This window comes from Somniosus microcephalus, chromosome 16, assembly GCF_052327205.1.
Source record: "Somniosus microcephalus isolate GS21.2 chromosome 16, FLI_Smic_1.0, whole genome shotgun sequence".
NCBI classification, from domain to species: Eukaryota; Metazoa; Chordata; class Chondrichthyes; order Squaliformes; family Somniosidae; genus Somniosus; species Somniosus microcephalus.
Window position 1 is genome coordinate 97,436,540 of NC_141002.1, and position 23,142 is coordinate 97,459,681.

The 23,142-nt window shown below is 49.0% G+C and overlaps 1 protein-coding gene across 1 annotated transcript in view; it reads right to left on the reverse strand.

Moving 5' to 3' along the window:
* Positions 1 to 21,457, reverse strand: part of tmtc3 (transmembrane O-mannosyltransferase targeting cadherins 3) — a 92,362-nt gene extending 70,905 nt beyond the window's left edge. The window contains exons 1-2 of the mRNA XM_086009497.1: positions 21,307 to 21,457; positions 13,706 to 13,906 (exon numbers count right to left, since the gene is read on the reverse strand). Of these exons, the coding sequence (XP_085865623.1) occupies positions 13,706 to 13,894 (189 nt within the window). The 5' untranslated portion in view covers positions 13,895 to 13,906; positions 21,307 to 21,457. The remainder of the gene's footprint in view (positions 1 to 13,705; positions 13,907 to 21,306) is intronic.
* Positions 21,458 to 23,142: the final 1,685 nt, after the last annotated feature.

A 23,142-nucleotide genomic window follows, 5' to 3' on the forward strand; every position in this document is an offset into this window, starting at 1 on the left:
CGGCTGAGTGGCCCCGTCGCCACTGGATATGCTGACCCTGTTCTGGGCACCAATGGTAAGGTCATCACCTTTTTGACCTCTCCCTTTCCACTTGCGCCTCACGCCAGCATCCTTTGCCACTATCGAACCAATGCAGTGCACAGCAGCACTCATGCCTCCCTCGCTGCCGCCCTGTCCTCACTCTAAAGCAACTCTTGTGCCTCCCTGCTTTCAGATGGTGACTTGCCAGGTGAGGAGGCGGCCCCTCAAGCTGGCACTGTGTCCGAGTCAGACATAGAGGAGGAAGAGGAAGCCAGCCCATCAGGGACACCCTCAGCCGAGGCAGCCCATGGCCATGATGGTGACACGTCTTCCCTGGAGGGGAGCAGGGGGAAGGGTCGGAGGATAGTGAAGCTCCGGGGACCAGCGGGCTGCAGCAACGCGGGAGGGGTGGGGAAGCTCGGCGGCCTTCTCCCCGGAGGGTGAGTGCGGCCTTCAGTCCTGCTACGGTGAGCGCAGAGGAGGTGCGGCTCCTAGCGGAAATGGGCGCCCAGGCTGAGCGCAGGCACACTGAGCTCATGGCTGCAGTGGCAAGGATGCCTGACTCCATATAGAGTCACTGGCAAGGAGTGTGCAGGAATTCGGGGCAGCACAGGCCAGGAGTCTGCAACAATTCAGTGCAGCACAGGCCAGGAGTCTGCAACAATTCAGTGCAGCACAGGCCAGGAGTCTGCAGGACATCGCGGCAGCACAGGCTAGGAGTCAGCAGGACTTCGCTGCTTCACAGGCGGCTTCTAGCCAAGTGCTCAGTCGTGCCGTGCATTCGCTGGCTGCTGTCATGCAGACACAGACCAGGGCCACACGGGCACTAACTGCTGCCACACTCGCTGGATCGGCCAGGCATCGCCGGGGCACTCGCTGTGCCGCAGCAGCCCAGCAGTCTGTGCCTCAGCAGATTGCTGCGCATGCTGAAGTGCTGGCCCGTGCGAGTGCCAATGTATCAGCCGACCAGGGAGTGCCTGTGATCTGTCAGGTTGGCAGCATTCCTGCAGCCAACACTGTCACTCCTCCATTGCAGCTGCCACCAGTTGTTGGGCAGACTGCTGCCGCCCAAGCAGAGTTGGAGCAGTCAGCAGCCGGCCCCTCCAGTCCCAGAGCTGGTCCAGGCCGACCCCCAAGGGCATCTGCCGTCTCATCATCTGACCCTCAGCAGCCTTCCCCCAGCCTTGCTGCAGCCACTGGGGTCCCATTGAGGAGGAGCTGCAGGGCGGGTAGGGGCCAGTCACGGAAGCGAAACGGATCACCCTCGCAGGGGAAAAAGTAGAAGGTGTGGCCAAATGTTTTGTTTTACTTATAAAAGCCGAGACTGGTGTATTTGTTTCATATATAAAGGCCGAGACTGGTGTATTTGTTTCATATATAAAGGCCGAGACTGGTGTATTTGTTTCATATTTAAAGGCCGAGACTGGTGTATTTGTGTTTTTGGGGGGGGGGGTTCTCTCCATTAGTTTGTCATGTGGGAAGGGCACAGAGGTATCACAGTCAAAAATGTTCTTAAGTCGCACTGTCCATGCTTTCTTTTGGAAGTCCTGGTTGCCCTGCTCGGCTGAGGGCTTGTGGAGCGGCTACATTCATCTTCTGCCATTGGCACAAGCCATTCCCTGAGAGGTGGCCTAGAACCGACTTGCAATAAGCCGCCGACGGGCGGCCCTTGCACTTTCTGCCTCCCTCCTGTGCTGGTCCTCCTCCTCCTCCTCCTCTGGTGGTCCTCCAATGTCTGCTGGCAGTGGCTGAGTCCTGCGGATAGCCAGGTTGTGCAGCATGCAGCACACGACAACGAAATGGGAGACTCACTCAGGCGAGTACTGTAGGGCTCCCCCGGAACGATCCAGACAGCGGAACCGTTCCTTCAGCACGCCGATTGTTTGCTCAATGATGTTCCTGGTTGCTTGATGGCTGTCATTGTATCCCTCTTCAGCAGGGATGCTGGGCGCACGGAGCGGGGTCATCAGCCAGGTACACAAAGGATAGCCTTTGTCCCCGAGAAGCCATCCTCGTGGGTGAGGCTGGGCCTCGAATATGTCTGCCACAGAAGTCTGGCGCAGGATGAAGGCATCATGGCTGCTGCCTGGAAAGCGGGCATTGACAGCTAGGATGAGCTGCCTGTGGTCACACACCAACTGCACGTTGAGCGAATGGTAGCCCTTCCGGTTGCGGTAATCCTCGGCATTCTTTAGAGGTGCCTGCAAAGCCACATGCGTGCAGTCAATGGCGCCCTGCACCATGGGGAAGCCCGCTAATGCTGCAAAGCCCATTGCACGCTCTTGCTGCTTGTCAACGGTCATGGGGAAGGAGATGAACTGACGTCTCCTTCTGAAAAGGGCATTGGTCACCTGGCGGATGCAGCAATGTACCGCAAACTGGGAGATGTTGGAAATGTCCCCAGTAGCGGATTGGAAGGAGCCGGTGGCATAGAAGTTGAGAGCCACCATCACCTTCACTGCCACCGACAGAAACGTCCTGCTCCTCAGCTGTGGCTGCAGATCTCCGCGAAGCAGGTGGCAGATCTCAGTGACCACCGCCCTTCTGAATCGCAGCCTCCAAACACACTGCTCCTCAGACATGTTCAGATATGAGAACTGCTGGCGGTATACCCTGGGTGGGTGAGGCCTCCTTTGCCGCCGCCTGTTGCCCCTTCTCCGTCTGGCCATGACTGGCACTCTCTGACGGCGTCTCTGAGCCCTTTGAATGCAATGGAGAAGCCCAACGTTTCCACCCATTGCAGCCCCCATTATATGCTTCCAATCAATGCTATGACACTGAAGTTAAAGACAAGTGCAAAGCTGTGGCCTGAAGCCACAAGTACCTGTGCGAGTGTTGAGCCAAACCAGAAAGCTCTCTACCTTTGTCTCTCTCCAAAGATCCGTCTCTCACAAAGAAGGAGTGGTGCAAAATGGCTGCCATTTATACTGCAGGAGGAGTCCCCTTTAATTAGCGCCCCCCCGCGCCCTGCAGCGACTGGGAACCGTTCCCCTCTACCAGTCGCTAGGGGCGCCAGGCGCACAATAGGCCGGCGCCACTGAATTTCCGGTTCAGCGCGCACAAAGGGCGTTGCACCATGAAATGACGTCAGGATCTGCGTGCGCAGCTGAGCGCGCGCAAAGGTGTTGCGCCGCCGCTAAATCTTAACTGAAGTTCGCGAGAGGCGCAGATCGCGCTGCGCCCGGGCGCTAGCTGCTTAGCACCCCACTTCTCCTCCTCCTAAGGCGCTAGCGGCTGGCGCAAACAACTGAATTTCTAGGCCTAAATGTTTTAGGCACTTACAGGGGGAGCTTCATAGAAAGCCGCAGCAAAGAAGCAGTTAATTCAGCCCCTCAAGTCTGCACTGAAGTTTTCTCCACGTAAACCTCCTAGTTTAATTCCACTCAGTCCCCGTACCTTTTAATATTCCTTTTTCAGACCACTAATTCCCTTTTAAAAAGGACAGATGGGTTCTTTTATCAGCAACAGTTTGCGGCCGAGAACCCCACATTCTAACTGTTATAATTTCAGAGCTGCCGGTGATACCTTCGGGGGATTCAGTGATGCTAGTTGCTCCTGTAAGCGGATCCCAGGCCCCCGACCTGGCGAAGGAGACACACACTGCCCCATCAACTGCTTATACAATAGCGTAGCCCAGGCAATGCAACAGCGCGTCCCCCTTGACATACGATCTGGATACTGTGTCTTCCACCAGTGCCCTCGCGGGCTTCTTCGCGCTTTGCAAAGTTGAATGAGGCCGGATACAATCTGTTAAGCTGTTTTGTTTCCCAGGCAACAAGTGGACACGCAAAGCAAGTTATGATCAGGCTGACTTAATTCAATGATTATAACTTGTCACTGTGTAATAATGCAAAATGATGACTATGATGCAGTTCCCCACATCAGTGGGTTGTCTAACTTCTAACTACAAGTTGCATGGCAACCTTCGCGCTACCTTTGCTGACCCTGATCGCCCTCACAGCTTTCTGTTTAAAAACCTGACTGCCCGCATGCGTCTGTCCCTGTGTTTTTTTTAAATCTCCCTTTGTTCACAACCCAAGGGTAAGGCCCTTGCCAGGCAACCCCTGCTAAGCACCCGAGACCAAGGACCTCTCAATATAACGGGCGTGAGCCATTTATTGATTACCGAGCCAGGCTAATAAATCGCTTATCTGTCTTCAGAGAAACTACTTCAAAGCCTAGCTCATTAATGGCCCAGAAATTCGGGTCGGGGGCTTCCTGCGGGTGCAAGCCTCCGACCTGCACTTACCTTGCGCGCCGGCCGTTGAGCTGTGGGCCCCCGTGGAATTGCGATCCTGGGCCTCTTCCAACTGCCGGCGCGCAGTGCTTGTGTATCCCAGGGGCGCAGTTAGTTCGATGCGTCCCCTGGGATCACGTGGGCCATGGAGAGCCAATGGTAGCAGGGAATGCTTCATTTATAAGTTTGACAGGAAGGGCTGTCAAACCTATAAATACTATAAGCCCCAAAACATCACTAAAACTTCAAATAAATTTTTTTTTTAAATCACATTTTTAAAATAAACTATAAATTACATGAAATAACTATTTTAAACAATAATTTAAATTTTTGAAAAAATTAATTACATTTTCTAACAGGGCTAAAAATAAACTTACCTTTCTTTAAAATAGTTAAAAATAATAAACCTGTGGGAAAAATGTTTTAATTTTAATTAATTCACCATTTACCTTGTAAAAAGCAGGCCTTGCGCCTGCTTTTTAAGAGTGTAACTCCTGGAGACTTACCCTCCCGGAAAAACCTGGGAAAAAACCGTAAGTTCGATGCGCACGCGTTGCCTCTCCCGCGCACGCTTTCCACCTCTGAACCCCTTCTTTCAGGGGAACGGAAGTGCCGGTTTGCCGCGCAGCGCATGCACGAAACCGGCACTTCCATTGGGCTTACGGGTGAGTACCCCGAGCGTACTCACGCGTTGGGACCCGAATTTCTGGGCCAATGTTTTAACCAGCTTTCTCCTCAGTGTCATTTTTAAAAAATTAAGCTTATGTGAATACACTCTGCTTTAAAACATAGCCCTTAAAATGGAACAGCTTATCAATGTTTTCCCTCTGGAAAACATGACTCCAAACCACCCTCTGTGTAAAGAAGCATTTTCTAAACTCCCCTTTAATTCCTTTTGTGATTATATCTTAATATTGCATCCTTTTATTCCCATCTTCGCAACCAAGGGAAAATAATCTATTACTGCTTGCCTTATCATAAACCCTTCATAATCTTGAAGATTTCCATCAGGTCACCCCTTGCCAGCCCTAACTTCTCAAGTTCCTCTTCATATAACTTTAACCCCTCATCCCTGGTAACATCCTAGTGAATCTACGTTGCATCTTATCAACTGCTTTTAGGTCCTTCCTAAAATGGAAGTGTCAAAAACTGTACATCGTAATAATAACTGCAGCCTAAGGCCTTTTACAAATTGAAGATGACTGCACTGCTTTTGCAGGCTATAGATACAAAATTAAGGATTTCCTTTTGATCCTTGAGCCCCCTATTATTATTTGTTTTGAATGTATTTGAACCACACATATTCTGGTTAAGTAGAGATGTGTCCTGTACACAATATTGGAGGCACTAGCTTTAAAAGGAACAAAAATGTGTTTCATATCAGCACCTCCTAGTCATAGAATCATAGAGGTTTACGGCACAGAAAGAGGCCATTCAGCCCATCGTGTCCGTGCCGGCCGAGAAGAGCTATCCAGCCGAATCCCACTTTCCAGCTCTTGGTCCGTAGCCCTGTAGGTTTCCGTACTTCAAGTGCATATCCAAGTGCTTTTTAAATGCGATGAGAGTTTCTGTCTCTACCACCCTTTCAGGCAGTGAGTTCCAGACCCCCACCACCCTCTGGGTGAAAACATTTCTCCTCAACTCCCCTCTAAACCTCCCTACCAATTACTTTAAATCTATGCCCCCTGGTTAGTGACCTCAGGGAAATAGGACCTTCCTATCCACTCTGTCTAGGCCCCTCAATCTTATACACCTTAATTAAATCTCTCCTCTGTTTCAAAGAAAACAAATTAGCCTATTCAATCATTCCTTACAGCTAAATTTCTCCAGTCCTGGCAAATCTTGTAAATCTCCTCTGTACCCTCTCTAGTGCAATCACATCTTTCCTGTAAGCTGGTGACCAGAACTGTAGTCAGGATCCCCATCATAATTTCTATCGATTGATAAGATGCAGCTACTTTTCAACCAGCAGGAGGGGGGGGGGGTTGTTCCTGATTTGCACCTATTTGTAAGAATGGGACAAAGACCATGCTGCTCTATCAAGACTGCTCCATTAGTGTCCATCTAAAAGGAGCTGGAGAAGTTCCAAAGAGAGAGAGACATTTCCATTTACAGGAGACTTTGGTTTATCCGGAGGTTATATGTCCGGAATACTCGATCTAACGGCAAAAATCAGAAGCCGTTTTCTATAAGTTTTTTTAGTTCTCGTTGCTTTTTTTTCCCCAGTCAGGCACTGCAAGGTCTGTAGCTATAGCAACAGCTTCAGCTAGAGAAGCTTGCAGCTGCAGCCGACTGTTTTGAAGCTGTACAGGGTTTGTTGATTCACACGGAGCTTTTCAGTTCCGTATCTCTCAACATTAACGCTGGTATGTCCGGCACTTTTGATGGTACGGCACCAGCTCGGTCCCGTCAGTGCCGGAGATCAGTAAGTTTCCTGTATAGAGGGGAAGTAGCAGGGCAACTGGGGATATGCGAGTTACCGCAGTTACCTGCAGCTTGCCTGATGGGGTTGCAGAGGAATTTCCCTGACCTTTTCCTAAATTGGGTTCAAGAATACGGTGCATTGCAAAGAGAAAGGTTAGCAGATACCTCCCCAACGGGATTCGTCATAACTTTGGCCAAATGGTGACAAGTGACATGAATCAGTCATTCATGAAAGAAAGACTTATGAAATAATACTGAGCAGCCTGCGGGTGGCGCTGTCCAGGGAGAGTATAAATACTCGGGCACGGGCCCAGCTTGCGCAGGACATTCTTAACAGGAACTAGTGAAGGACACAACTAGACCTCCATGTTGTAAAACAGTTGATTAAAGCTTTGTTTAACGCTTAGACCAAGTGCCTGGTAATTTTCTTACGTCAACAAGTACACCATTTTTGGGGGACCATTTATTACTGCAGCTCATATTCCAACACAGATTCATCATAAAATAATCCGGACCTAGCCCTTTGTCAAGTGATTTAATGCTGCTTCTACCCTTTTTTGTGGTAATTCATTAAGATTAAGAATACAAATAAAAATGGGAACAGACCATCGGGCCCATCAAGCCTGCCCTATCCAAACATGGTGCAACCGTGTGCAACATTAACCTTTCCCCCTTAGTCATGCAAACTCCTGGGAGAGGTGAAAACCCTGTGGCCAATTTTGGAAAAGTCACCCTCACCCCACGGTAATCAAGAAAGGCTCCAGCAGACCACGGTACTTCATGAAAGTCCCTAATTCCAGTTACTCAACAATTTATCCTTTATAACTTGAAATGTCCTCTCCTCTCAGGAACTTGTCCAGCCCCTTTTGAAGGATTACAGTCAATCTATACTCACCACACATTACAGTAATTTTTTTTTTATTCATTCATTCTCGGGGTGTGGGTGTCGCTGGCAAGGCCAGCATTTATTGCCCATTTCTAATTGCCCTCGAGAAGGTGGTGGTGAGCCGCCTCCTTCAACCACTGCAGTCTGTGTGGTGAAGGTACTCTCATAGTGCTGTTCGGTAGGGAGTTCCAGGATTTTGACCCAGCGACAATGAAGGAATGGCGATATATGTCCAAGTCAGGATGGTGTGTGACTTGGAGGGGATAGTGTTCCCATGCGCCTGCTGCCGTATCTATCTAATCGTAGCCAGAGAATCACCTGCAACGGCTTCTCTTCCCACTTCCGCATCGTTACCTCTGGTGTCCCCCAAGGATCTATCCTTGGCCCCCTCGTATTTCTCATCGAAATGCTGCCTCTTGGTGACATCATCCAAAAACACAATGTCAGTTTCCACATGTATGCTGATGACACCCAGCTCTACCTCACCACCACCTCCCTCGACCCCTTCACGGTCTCTAAATTGTCAGACTACTTGTCCGACATCCAGTTCTGGATGAGCAGAAATTTTCTCCAATTAAATATTGGGAAGACCGAAGCCATTGTTATCAGTCCCCACCACAAACTTCCGTTCCCTAGGCACTGACTCCATCCCTCTCCCGAACATCTGTCTGAGGCTGAACCACACTGTTCGCAACCTTGGTGTCATATTTGACCCTGAAATGAGCTTCCGACCACGTATCCGCGGCGTAACCAAGACCGCCTATTTCCACCTCCGTAACAATGTCCGTCTCCATCCTTGCCTCAGCTCATCCGCTGCTGAAACCCTCATCCATGCCTTTGTTACCTCTAGACTCAAAGAGAGAGTGCCCGCTGGAAGGTGCACTTCGAAGATCTCCTTAACTGAGACTCTGTCTTCGACGCAAGTGTCCTCAACTCCATCCCGCAGCATGCTACCCGCCACCATCTCAGCACAACCCCAGCCCGGCATGAGGTTGAAAAGGCCATCCGACAACTGAAGAACAACAAGGCCTCAGGAGCAGAGGGAATCTCTGCCGAGACACTAAATCTTGGCGGAGAAGCATTACTGGCGCAAATTCATTAACTCATTTCTCTTACCTGGAAGGAGCAGAGCATGCCAGGGGATCTCAGAGACGCCGTAATTGTGACCATCTTCAAGAAAGGTGACAAGTCCAATTGCGGTAATTAGAGGAGTTTCCCTGCTGTCTGCCACAGGGAAAGTCACAAGAAACCTCCTCTATCGCCTTCTCCCAGTGGCCGAAAAGCTCCTCCCAGAGTCGCAATGCGGATTCCGCCCACTAAGGACATGATCTTCACCGCACATCAATTACAAGAGAAATGCAGGGAACAGCACCAACCGCTGTACATGACCTTCTTTGATCTCACAAAGGCCTTCAACACTGTCAACCTTGAGGGATTATGGAGTGTCCTCCTCAAATTCGGCTGCCCTCAAAAGTTTGTCACCATCCTCCGCCTGCTTCACGACGACATGCAAGCCATGATCCTGACCAACAGTTCCACCACAGACCCAATTCACGTATGGACCGGGGTCAAGCAAGGTTGTGTCATCGCACCAACGCTCTTCTCGATCTTCCTTGCTGCAATGCTCCATCTCACCCTCAGTAAGCTCCCCGCTGGAGTGGAGCTAATTTACAGAACAAACGGGAAACTGTTCAACCTCCGTCGCCTCCAGTCCAGATCCAAGGTCGTCCCATCCTCTGTCGTCGAATTACAGTATGCAGACGATGCTTGCGTCTGCGCTCACTCGGAGGTCGAACTCCAAACCATCGTAAACACCTTCACCGAAGCATACGAGAGCATGGGCCTTACACTAAACATCCATAAGACAAAGGTCCTCTACCAACCTGCCCCCACCACACAGTACTGCCCCCAGATTATCAAAATCCACAACAAGGCCTTGGACAATGTGGACCACTTTCCATAGCTCATGAGCCTACTGTCAACAAGGACAGACGTTGACGACGAAGTCCAACGCCGCCTTCAGTGTGCCAGTGTAGCCTACGGTCGCCTGAAGAAGAGAGTGTTTGAAGACCAGGACCTCAAACCCGGCACTAAGCTCATGGTCTACAGGGCAGCAGTGATAGCCGCCCTGCTGTATGCCTCAGAGACATGGACCATGTACAGCAGGCACCTCAAAGCACTGGAGAGGTACCACCAACGCTGCCTCCGCAAGATCCTGCAAATCCATCGGCAGGATAAGCGCACAGTCAGTGTTCTCACTCAGGTCAACATCCCCAAGCTATGACCACGCTCAATCAGCTCCAATGGACGGGTCACATCGTCCGAATGCCCGATGAGACTCCGAAAACAAGCGCTCTACTCGGAGCTCCGACATGGCAGGAGAGCCCCAGGTGGGCAGAGGAAACACTTCAAGGACACCCTCAAAGCCTCCTTGAAAAAGTGCAACATCCCCACTGACACCTGGGAATCACTGGCCCAAGACCGCACAAAGTGGAGGAGAAGCATCCGGGAAGGCGCCGAACACCTCGAGTCTCTTCGCCAGGAGCAAGCAGAAGCCAAGCACAGGCAGCGCACTTCAACCCAAGCACCCCACCCACCCGCCCCTTCAACCCCACCGTCTGCCCCACCTGTGACAGAGACTGTAGGTCCTGCATTGGACTCATCAGTCACCTGATCGCTCGTGAAAGACACTATATAAATACAAGTTGTTGTTTTTCTTCTAGGTGGTAGAGGTCGCAGGTTTGAGAGGTGCTGTCGAAGAAGCCTTGGTGAATTGCTGCAGTCCAGCTTGTAGATGGTACACACTGCAGACACGGTACGCCGGTGGTGGAGGGAGTGAATGTTTAAGGTGGTGGATGGGGTGCCGATCAAGTGGGCTGCTTTGTCCTGGATGGTGTAGGGCTTATCGAGTATTGTTGGAGCTGCATTCATCCAGGCAAGTGGAGAGTATTCCATCACACTCCTGACTTGTGCCATGTAGATGGTGGAAAGGCTTTGGGGAGTCAGGAGGTGAGACACTCGCCGCAGAATACCCAGCCTCTGACCTGCTCTTGTTGCCACAGTATTTATGCGGCTGGTCCAGTTAACTTTCTGGTCAATGTGACCCCCCAGGATATTGATAGTGGGGGATTCGACAATGGCAATGCCATTGAATGTCAAGGGGAGGTTGTTGGACTCTCTCTTGTTGGAGATGGTTATTGCCTGGCACTTGTGTGGCGTGAATGTTACTGATTAATCTACTTCAGACTGCCATAATTCTCTTTGCTTCTGTAGTTTATGATCGAGCCTCCTAGCTCTTCCATCCCTATCCACCTCAAATAATCTAGTCAACTGAACAGAAACTCCTGATAATTCAAAGTCATTTTTTTCACTAAGAAAAGTGAATAATGCAATAAATCGAATCAGCAACATAAAATAACACAGCAAAGTGGGAACTTAGAACGACAAAAAATTGAATGATCGGATAATTTAAGAGGAGAGTGTATTCTCTTCATCATGTTAAAAACCTCAATCAATCCCCGCTGAGCCAGTGGTTCTCAAATGAAAATAGTGCTCAGTTCCTGGAGGTTATCTTGATAGCCAAGAGCCTTAAGACTCTGTTTCATTATTGATCACCCTCCTCTGTGCCTTCCCCAGGGCCTCACCATCCCACACCATGAGTGTGAGGAGGTTGCTAGGCTGAGAAGTGGCAAAATATGTGTCATTTTACATTGTGAACGTACCTCTATGAAGATCTAGACTGCCCACTGTACTACATACAGGAAACTCTCGATTTACCGGCACCTAAATAACTGGAAATCTCTGTTAACCGGCAAAATTCAGGAGTAGGTTCAGGTAAGTTTTACTTCATATTGGTGGCCGTTTCTGGATCTTGTGGCCAGGTTCCTGCACCCGTTGCTAAGCAACAGGGACGCTTGGATCTTGCGGCCGGGTTCCTGCACCTGTTGCTAAGCAACAGGGACGCTTGGATCTTGTGGCCGGAGTTCCTGCACCTGTTGCTAAGCAACAGGGAAGCCTGGATTTGTTGCTGTGTACGGGGCTCTCATACCTTTTACTATACCTCTCTGTAATCCGGACTTTTTGATAAACCGGCACCACGCCGGTCCCGGATAAAAAAAGAGTTTCCTGTACATAGAATATACAGCACAGAAACAGGCCACTCGACCCAGCTGGTCTGTAAGGTGTGAGGAGGCTCATGTTGAGCCGAATGGCCTGATTCTGTGCTGTACATTGTATGTAATTCTATATTCATACAGGGCATGATTCAGTCAAAATTAATTGTTTCAGTGGATTAAGATACACAATCTCAGCAGCGTTTAATGTTAAAATACAAGCCTGGATTTGCACAGGCAGAATTTATCACATGTACTTTGAGGGTAACTTTGCTTTGCATTGAGACTGACGTACAAAGGCCTGCTTTACATTGCAGTATAATCAGTTAACAGAAGGAACTGTTTTTTATATTGTCGATCATATCCCTTTGCTTACCGTGCTCACAAAGGGTGAATTTATGTAGAATTCGCCACGTCAAAATATCGCAATACCCTGTGAATTGCTTAGCTACTGCTACACAATTAGAGCCTTGACAGCTGCACAATTTTCAAAGCATGTTACTTTTTGGTAATGGTTCACTTGCTGCCGTGCAATACAAACAGTAGACAGCGGTCAGTGAGACTTGCATTTATATAGCACCTTCAACGTAGGAAAATCTCCCGAGTCGCTTCACAGACATCGGTGGGAAACCGGGCACTGAAAAAGAGGTAGAGAGGCGGAGAGGTTTAGGGAGGGAATTCCAGAGCTTAGGGCCCAGGCAGCTGAAGGCACGGCCGCCAATGGTGGGGTAATTAAAATCAGGGATGCTCAAGAGGCCAGAATTGGAGGAGCGCAGATATCTCAGGGGGAGGGCTGTTGTTGGGCTGGAGAAGATTACAGAGATGGGGAGGAGCGAGGCCATGGAGGGATTTGAAAACAAGGATGAGAATTTTGAATTCGAGGCGTTGCTTAACCGGGAGCCAATGTAGGTCAGCAAGCACAGGACCTCAAACCCAGTACTAAGCTCATGGTCTACAAAGCAATAGTGATACCCGCCCTGCTGTAAGCCTCAGAGACATGGACCATGTACAGCAGGCACCTCAAAGCACTGGAGAGGTATCACCAATGCTGCCTCCGCAAGATCCTGCAAATCCATTGGCAGGATAGGTGCACCAACGTCAGTGTTCTTGCTCAGGCCAACATCCCCAGCATCGAAGCTTTGACCACGCTCGATCAGCTCCAATGGACGGGTCACACTGTCCGCATGCCCGATACGAGACTCCCAAAACAAAAGCTCTACTCGGAGCTCCCACACGGCAAGAGAGCCCCAGGTGGGCAGAGGAAACACTTCAAGGACACCCTCAAAGCCTCCTTGAAAAAGTGTAACATCCCCACCGACACCTGGGAATCCCTGGCCCAAGACCGCACAAAGTGGAGGAGAAGCATCCGGGAAGGCACCGAACACCTCGAGTCTCTTCGCCAGGAGCAAGCGGAAGCCAAGTGCAGGCAGCGTACGTCAACCCAAGCACCCCACCCACCCGCCCTTCAACCACCGTCTGCCCCACCTGTGACAGAGACTGTAGGTCCCGCATTGGACTCATCAGTCACCTGAGAACTCATTTTTAATGTGGAAGCAAGTCATCCTCGGTTCTGAGGGACTGCCTAAGAGAAGATGGGTGAACGGGGACTTGGTGCGAGTTAGGACACGGGCAGCAGAATTTTGGAGAACTCAAGTTTACGGAGGATGGAAGGTGGGAGGCTGGCCAGGAGAATAGGCAGGTCTCGAGGTAGCAAAAGCATGGATGAAATCCAACAGATTGTTTTGTACAGAATATAATCTGTTGGATTTCTGGTTGATTTTGAGAGAACATAAAATATAGGAGCTGGAGTAGGCCATACGGCCCCTTGAGCCTCAACTCCACGGTCCCTATATCCCTTGATTCCAGAAGAGACAAGAGATTTGAATATGGTAATACATTTTTTAAAATCCAGACATCCACTTAAAATCTGCACTGTAAAAAAAACTAAACAGAGCGCGTAAATTTGCATTCGGAAGGTTAGGATTTCTTTTTAATGAGATCAGATAATGGCAGAAGCGGCGTTACCTCGGTCATAGGGGTTCCCCAGAAGTCATTGCGGAAAAGGTTCTTCAGTGGTGTCGAGGGATGCAGGTCTTTGTTGTCCAGAATGGCAGAAACGTCATCAAAGACGAACCCACAGGAGGCGCTGTTCCAGTAACACACGACCACTACCCCAGTCAGCAAAACTATCTCCTTCCAGCTCACCTCAGCCATTCTCACGGGCTGCTGCGGAAAATTAAAACAAAACATTTTTTAAATCGCTTCTGTTTCCATCTCCTTTATAAAATGGAGTGAGCAGAACCCAGAATACAAAATTACTAATCCAATTGATAAAAGCTTCGATATCTTTCATTTTACGTCTTTATTTCCTCTCGATCTACACTGAACTAATCGCCCCGCAATCTTTCTGAGATTATTTCTACACAGATCTATTTTATACTCATCAAAAATCACCCTAAGTCGCCAAAAAATGGTGGGCAGGGGACTCCTGCCATTCTAAAATGGAGGTAGCATTTTAACGCCAGTCTGCTCTTCCTCTGTGAACAGACTCGGTCTCCTTGGGGATTCCCTACCTTGTACACACAATACATATTTACATTACTCAGGATTAAATGAGACCTCATTAATGTTTGCTTGAACCCGCTGCAAGTATTTGTGTAGGAGATGGAAAAGCGAGAGGATTTTCTGGAAATGCCCTGTACTTTATATGATAAAAGTACACATATTTCACAATATTATTTGGCATACACACAAGAATATACCTTCACAGATCAGCTCCAGGTGCACAGCACACCTTAATAAACCACAAAAGCCAGCAGAACAATGAGCCAATTCAATCAAACTAAATGACACATGTACATAGGTCAGGTCCTTCAGAGTTCACTTCAAGTGTTTAAAAAAATGTTTGCTATCCTACCTCAGCCGCGCTAAGAGGGAGAGGATTACAACTGGGCTCAGCTGGAAGAAGCGTGGGAAGCGTCCCGGGCTCGCGTTCCCAAAAGATTAGCCACTCACACCGAGCAGAGGTGCAAGTGAAGATGGGGAGAGGAAAGCGCTGGATTGAACTGCACACCCCGCCAGCATTCCCGTGCGGGCGTCTCATCGTCGTCGCCTGGATACTTGTGTTGAGCAAGGAGGAAAAGTTGTCCTGCGGTTGGGAATTCCACCCCCCCCCCCCCAGTTGCACCCCCTTGAGCGGTTCATCCAAACTCAAGTATTGTCTCTTTTACTTCTTTTGTTCGATCGCAGCCCTGCCTTCGATCTATTTTATTTTCTTTCCAGTTTTGAAAAAGGGTTTCGACCCGAAACGTCAACTCAAATTTCTCTCCACGGATGTTGCCTGGCCTGCTGAGTTTTTCCAGCATTTTCTGTTGTTATTTCTGGTTGGACTGTCAATGGGCTAGAACTGCCCTCAATCCGGACAAATGGAATTGAAGGCAAACTATTGACCTGGGTAGGAAATTGGCAGAGCGGCAGGAGACAGAGAGTAGGGATAGTGGACAGTAGGGATAGTGGGAAGGTACTCCGATTGGCAGGATGTGACTAGTGGTGTCCCGCAGGGATCTGTGTTGGGGCCTCAACTATTCACCGTATTTATTATGACTTAGATGATGGGATAGAAAGCCACATATCCAAGTTTGCCGATGACACAAAGATAGGCGGTATTGTAAGCAGTGTAGATGGAAGCATAAAATTACTAAGATATTAATAGATTAAACGAATGGAAAAAACTGTGGCACATGGATTTCAACGTAGGCTAATGAAACTTTGAAAGGTTACAGAAATAGTATTTCCTTAATAAGAACATAAGAAATAGGAGCAGGAGTCGGCCATTTGGCCCTTCGAGCCTGCTCCGCCATTCAATAAGATCATGGCTGATCTTCAATGTCAACTCCACTTTCCTGCACTATCCCCATATCCCTTGATTCCCTTAGTATCCAAAAATCTATTGATCTCTGTCTTGAATATACTCAACGACTGAGCCTCCACAGCCCTCTGGGGTAGAGAATTCCAGTGCTATTGTTGGCAATATACGACAAAATTCCACCATCAATTTGGAATTTTATTAAAAAATTAAGTTAATGTACAACATTCACTTGCTACCAACACTCCCGCTAAGCCACGCAGCGGTCTGGAGGTCCCGCACAGGCTGCTCACCGGCTTCTACAGGGAAGAAACCGCGCATGTGAGAAAATCTGAATGAGCCGCGCACCCAGTTAAAGAGGCTGCACACTAAAAAAAAAAATTAGGTGAACATGTCAAGTCTGTCAAGATCACCATTTTCAAAGTGTGTAAGGGCGCTGATCAGGTCACAACTTCCATTTGCCATCCCTTGGCAATCTGACTGGCAAACAGGCAGTGCCAAATGGGATAAGACACAATAATAAGCTGACCACTGATCTGGAGATAGGACCAGCTGGGTTGGAGATGCGCGATAGCAACTTCAGCAAAGAATGAAAATAAGTCAATCTCCGGTGGAGTTTTCAACACCAATCGAGACCAACTGACAGCAGAGATTCCTGGGCCCAGCTGTCCAGGGAAATGCGACTTGGTCACGAGATATGGACGACATAACCAGCAGGGCAGCAGCCAGTCTGGGCCAACTCCGAGTCCTTTGAAGAAAGAAGCACGGAGTCAACTCCAGAACTTTCCTCACACTGAACATCTGTTCAGTCCTGGAATGTGAACATCTGGCCTGATGCACGGCAAGCCAGCCACAGCTGAAGAGGCTACAGACAATCCACAATCGAGGAATACAGACAGTGTGTGTCGCCTCCCACGCTTTATGTGCTCAGCCTCTCTGCACGTCTGTGGACTCCAACATGCATGAAAATAAGAGACTTGCATTTATAGTATGTAGAATTTTGCAGTGCAGAAACAGGTCCATGCCGGCGTTTATGCTTCACATGAGCCTCCTCCCACCGTTCTTCGTCTCGCCCTTGCAGGGACCTGACCGAGTCAGACAAAGAAAGAGTATCAAGGGTGGGTAGAATCCTGTGAATACGGTGTCCGCGTCCTAGTAGAAAGGACGTTTTCTGGGCAGAGGCATGCGTAGAGGGCATCACAGGTGGAAGATGGAAGCAGAAATCCAAGAATACATAGCGACAAAGTTCCCAAGGAGAGAGGAATGGTTCCAGGTGGAGGACCATCAGTCAAACCCCTTTGCAGCAGGTGCAGATAAGTGGCTATGTAGGTTAGAAGAACAGCCAAAGATAGTGATGAAAAGGAAAAGCAAGGGTTAGAAACAGAGCTTAACATCAGTCCTGTCACAGCAGACAAAGGCTGTGGTTTGTGTGCGTAGAAAAGTGTGTGTGAATGTGTAAAAGTGCTGAGGGCTTAACATTATGACTGCTGTTGAGTGTTTCTACAGCATTTCTTTTGTTTCAAAGTCTTTGTTAAAAACAGGTCTGTGTGATGTTTGTTTTCAGTGTCAGTTTCTATCAGCATAGGCTGTTTTAAGTTTAATTGTTTTCTCTATGTATCTTCTTCTTCTTAGGCAGTCCCTCGGAACCGAGGATGACTTGCTTCCACATTAAAAATGAGTTCTCAGTTGACTGATGAGTCCAATACAGGACCTACAGTCTCTGTCACAGGTGGGGCAGACGGTGGTTGAAGGGGCGGGTGGGTGGGGTGCTTGGGTTGACGTGCGCTGCCTGCGCTTGGCTTCCGCTTGCTCCCGGCGAAGAGACTCAAGGTGTTCGGCGCCTTCCCGGATGCTTCTCCTCCACTTTGTGCGGTCTTGGGCCAGGGATTCCCAGGTGTCGGTGGGGATGTTGCACTTTTTCAAGGAGGCTTTGAGGGTGTCCTTGAAGCGTTTCCTCTGCCCACCTGGGGCTCTCTTGCCGTGCCGGAGCTCCGAGTAGAGCGCTTGTTTTGGGAGTCTCGTATCGGGGCATGCAGACAATGTGACCCGTCCATCGGAGCTGATTGAGCGTGGTCAAAGCTTTGATGCTGGGGATGTTGGCCTGAGCAAGAACATTGACGTTGGTGTGCCTATATACACACACACGCGCGTAATATTTTTGAGATGGGAATTGGTTGAATATACTAAAACAATGACCCTATTGAAATGGCAGTTTAGCGCTTCCGAAAGATCTGGAGTTTGGAGGGAACACAATGAAATGCCCAGTTTAAGGTGTTATAAGCTAACGCTCAGGGAAACAGGAACAGAATATTAAAAAACCATCTGCCTTTGAAAAGATGACATCAAGTAAAAGAAACACCTGCTGGTCAAATAGTTTTTATGTTAAACTTGGAAGACAGGAAACAAGATTAAATATGCAACCAATTGAGATAGCTAGAAAACAAGTAAACACTCAGTCAAAGTGTCTTTAATTTATACATAGTAAATATGATACCAACAAGAACACTTTCAAGATATGACTTCAATAGATATACCAAGCAATTACATTGTGTTTGTATTGAACTTGGAGCAGTTAGGAGACTCAATGTCTGCTAAAACCAGTAAAGCCAATATTAAGAATTGAATGGAAAATCTTCGATAAGAATGGCATCAAACAGAAACCATTGCTGTCATATTGTTTTTATGATAGTTTTTGGAACACCTAAAGGTAGAGACATAATTATGCATGCAATAGTTGAATTGACAGCAAGACAGAAAGCATTCAACAGAGGTATCAATAAAGACAATTAGCTTACATCAGCAGAGAACTTCAAAAAATAAACCACTGCAAAAAAGGGTATAAAAGATAGACCTTGTCAAACAGAAAGTCAGAAGTCGCTGAATGGGCCAAGCGTTTCTCAACTTTACAGGCACCATCTGTAAGTTTTTAACTTTGAGTCTTGGGGATCAAACGGTACTATAATTTGATTTTGGTGGATGTTCTGGATTTAGAGATAAGTAAGAAATAAGAAATGTAACGAAGTAAAGATTTGAGAATAAGGATTGCGGAGAAATAAGAAATGTAAGCTATTTGTATTTTGAATTGTTAATGTTGCGACTGACTCAACAGCTGTTAAAAAAATGTTGGTTCTTAAATAAAACTATATATTTTTAGAATTGTCTCACAGAGTACTTCTGTATAAATTCGCAAACCCAATTTCTGTACACTCTTTTGTAAGGAGTTGCAGTATTCTGGGGGGTATTCAGACCCTCATAATATCCGGAAGGTTAGTCTAGTTAAACTTATTAAAAGTACTATCTGGAGGACGGTAACATCTTCACGACATTCCTTTCCTTTAGGGAGAGATAGCCTGAACCTTTAGACCCATTTATGCGACTTATAGAATTCGGCTATCTCTAACTTAAGTTGAAGGTAAACGTCTGGGGAATACGCCTGATCTGGGGTAGCCCGAACAGGGCTAGGACTTGTAATTATCCCTTCAGGTTTAACGTCTCATCCGAAAGACGGCACCTCCGAAAGTGCAGCACTCCCTCAGCACTGCACTGGGAGTGTCAGCCTAGATTTTGTGCTCAAGTTTCTGGAGTGGGACTTGAACCCACAACCTTCTGACACAGAGGCAAGAGTGCTGCCCACTGAACCACAATTACCATTGGAAATAGATGTATCCTCAGAAATATGGATGTCAGTTTTATCACCATATTTTTTGGAGTAGAATCTGACTTGTGGCTCATTAGGTTTCCCGGACTGCATGCGGTGGAAACCAGAAGCTAACTATCCAGGGCCAGCAAATCCAACCGCGAAACACTAGAGCTGTCAGTCATTCCACACAGTCACAACACGTAAGCTTCATAGGTGTGGACACAACTCAAACATCCTTCATTTCAGCCTGAAAAATGCAGTGCAATGCTGCAACAAGCTCAACTGTCCCAGAGGTGCTTACACATCTGTTTTTCTTGTCTACACACGTTACACCCGCTGTCTCCTGAACTCTCATCCCATCAGCACTTGTCAATTCAAGAAAACCAGTAACAGTGCACACAGCAATGCAAATCACACAACTGAGAATACCGTACACAGACTCATGTACAGTTTGAGGCCGGTTTCTGCTAACGTAACGCAATTTAATTTTTCACACAGCTGGTTTGAGAGCCTCTCTCTCTCTGTTGTTCTCCCTCCCAAAGTCATGCTAAAACGGGTGGCTTTATAAAATAAAGGAACATATCTGGCAGACTTGTACCAAGTCCTAGGGCTTCCTTTGCGCTTCCAGTTTCTGGGCTCCTCATGCTCCAGTCCCCGGTCTCCCTATGCTGCCTCTCACTCTGCCCCCAGATTCCCCACAATCTGCCCTTGCCCCCACCCCATTCCCCAGATCCCTCCTTTCCCCCAGTTCCTGCCCCCATTCCCCAGATCCCTCCTTTTGCAGATCCCTACCCCCACTCCCCAGATCCCTCCTTTCCCCAGATCCCTCCTTTCCCCCAGTTCCTGCCCCCATTCCCCAGATCCCTCCTGCCCCCAGTACCCTCCTGCCACCCAGTTCCTTCCCCCATTCCCCAGTTCCTTCCCCTCCCCATTCCCCAGTTCCTTCCCCCATTCCCCAGGTCCCTCCTTTCCCCCATTCCCCAGATCCCTCCTTTCCCCCATTTCCCAGATCCCTCCTTTCCCCCATTCCCCAGATCCCTCCTTACCCCCATTCCCCAGATCCCTCCTTTCCCCCATTCCCCAGATCCCTCCTTTCCCCCATTCCCCAGATCCCTCCTTTCCCCCATTTCCCAGATCCCTCCTTTCCCAGATCCCTCCTTTCCCATTCCCCAGATCCCTCCTTTCCCATTCCCCAGATCCCTCCTTTCCCCCATTTCCCAGATCCCTCCTTACCCCCATTCCCCAGATCCCTCCTTACCCCCATTTCCCAGAGCCCTCCTTTCCCCATTCCCCAGATCCCTCCTTTCCCCCATTCCCCAGATCCCTCCTTTCCCCAGATCCCTCCTTTCCCCCATTTCCCAGATCCCTCCTTTCCATTTCCCAGATCCCTCCTTTCCCCCATTCCCCAGATCACTCCTTTCCCCCATTCCCCAGATCCCTCCTTTCCCCATTCCCTCCTTACCCCATTCCCCAGATCCCTCCTTACCCCCATTCCCCAGATCCCTCCTTTCCCCCATTCCCCAGATCCCTCCTTTCCCCATTCCCTCCTTACCCCCATTCCCCAGATCCCTCCTTTCCCCATTCCCTCCTTACCCCCATTCCCCAGATCCCTCCTTACCCCCATTCCCCAGATCCCTCCTTTCCCCCATTTCCCAGATCCCTCCTTTCCCCCATTCCCCAGATCCCTCCTTTCCCCCATTCCCCAGATCCCTCCTTTCCCCCATTCCCCAGATCCCTCCTTACCCCCATTCCCCAGATCGCTCCTTTCCCCCAGATCCCTCCTTTCCCCATTCCCTCCTTACCCCCATTCCCCAGATCCCTCCTTACCCCCATTCCCCAGATCCCTCCTTTCCCCCATTCCTCAGATCCCTCCTTTCCCCAGATCCCTCCTTACCCCCATTCCCCAGATCCCTCCTTTCCCCCATTTCCCAGATCCCTCCTTTCCCCCATTCCCCAGATCCCTCCTTTCCTCAGATCCCTCCTTACCCCCATTCCCCAGATCCCTCCTTTCCCCCATTCCCCAGATCCCTCCTTTCCCCAGCTCCAGTTTTTTGCCGGGTTGCCCCGCCCAATGACTCCAGTCTCAGGTTCCCAGCCCGGCCGCTCTTCCCCCCGCCCTACCTGCGCGGCGCTCCTTTTGGCTGAACGGGCTGCCGGGCTCCGCCGTGCGCTAGACGCCGTCTCCAGCCGGCCTGACACTGATTCCCAGCGCCATCGCCTAGCCCCCGCCTCACTTCCGGCCGACCGGCCGGTCCGTCAGCCCACAGGGGCCGGGCAGCAGCAGCGGCGGCTTGCGGGGCGTCCGGGGCACGGACCGCCCTAACCCTGCCCTGCCTGGGCTGCACATTCCTCTACAAACCCGCACAAAGGCTCAACATCCAGAAAGAAACGCTGCAAATTGGGAATAAATGCCAAAAATCTAGAAAAAAGAAAAGTTGAAGTAAAACCCCTGCAACAGAAAATGCTTAGAAATACACAGCAGGCTGGCCAGCATGTAAAACAAGGCAACCTTTTCCTTATTTGTTCCTGGGATGTGGGCGTCACTGGCAAAGACAGCATTTATTGCCCATCCCTAGTTGCCCATGAGAAGGGTGGTAGAAGTTTGGAGCTCTCGTTCGCAAACGGCATTTGGTGCTAGATCAATTGTTAATTTTAAATCTGAGATTGATAGATTTTTGTTAACCAAAGGTATTAAGGGATATTGGCCAAAGGCAGGTATATGGAGTTAGGTCGCAGATCAGCCATGATCTCATTGAATGGCGGAACAGGCTCGAGGAGCTAAATGGCCTCCTCCTGTTCCTATGTTTAAACACAAAACCCAATATTGTATATCAGTAAATATTTTGCTACATACAAAACCTGCATTACAAACTGCAGGTTACTTTTAAGTATTATAACCTATTGAGTGTATACCAATAGTGGGGAAAAAAAACACAGCAACAGAACACAAAACAAAACACAATGCAGCAATTCAGGGTACTGTATTATGCCAATAGACACTCAGGGCGAGAATTGAAGAGATCTTCAGTCAGCCCTGGCTTCAGCAGAATGCTCCTTTATAAAATTATTCTCCACAGAATTCTCTGCTGCTTTATCTATAATCACAACATTTTGAATCCTTTACTACAAACTGTTTGAGGCAATAGACTCCCAAGCCCTCATCATTCACCCTCATCCTTGGGCTGTATTGGCCTAGTTTCCATCAACTACACGAAGCTATGTAGACCTCCAGATATAACATGGCTTAATAACAGAAATTCCGACCTACAGTAATTACTATATCCAGTTGCTGCAAAAGTTTTTTTTAATTCGCTTATGGAATCTGGGGGTCGCTGGCGAGGCCAGCATTTATTGCCCATTCCTAATTGCCCTTGAGAAGGTGGTGGTGAGTCGCCTTCTTGAACCGCTGCAGTCCGTGTGGTGAAGGTGCTCCCACAGTGCTGTTAGGGAGGGAGTTCCAGGATTTTGACCGAGCGACGGTGACGGAACGGCCGATATATTTCTAAGTCAGGATGGTGTGTGACTTGGAGGGGAACCTGGAGGTGGTGGTGTTCCCGTGCACCTGCTGCCTTTGTCCTTCTAGTTGGAAGAGGTCGCGAGCTTCGGAGGTGCTGCCAAAGAAGCCTTGGCGAGTTGCTGCAGTGCATCTTGTAGATGGTACACACTGCAGCCACGGTACGCCGGTGGTGGAGGGAGTGAATGTTTAAGGTGGTGGATGGGGTGCCAATCAAGCAGGTCTAAGACCCTTTGGGTAGATTTTCCTGTTCCTGAGCACATTGGATTGCACATAGAGAAGGCAACCAACCTGATTTTCCAACCATTTAAATGAGGAACTGATCTTCGCTGCCTGATTTTCCTCCATTGGTTGCGTCCAGACGATCCAATATGCCCGGGCACAGGACTAGGTGAGCACATTGCAGATGCCCTAACTGTAATCTTCCAACGTTCTCTAGATTC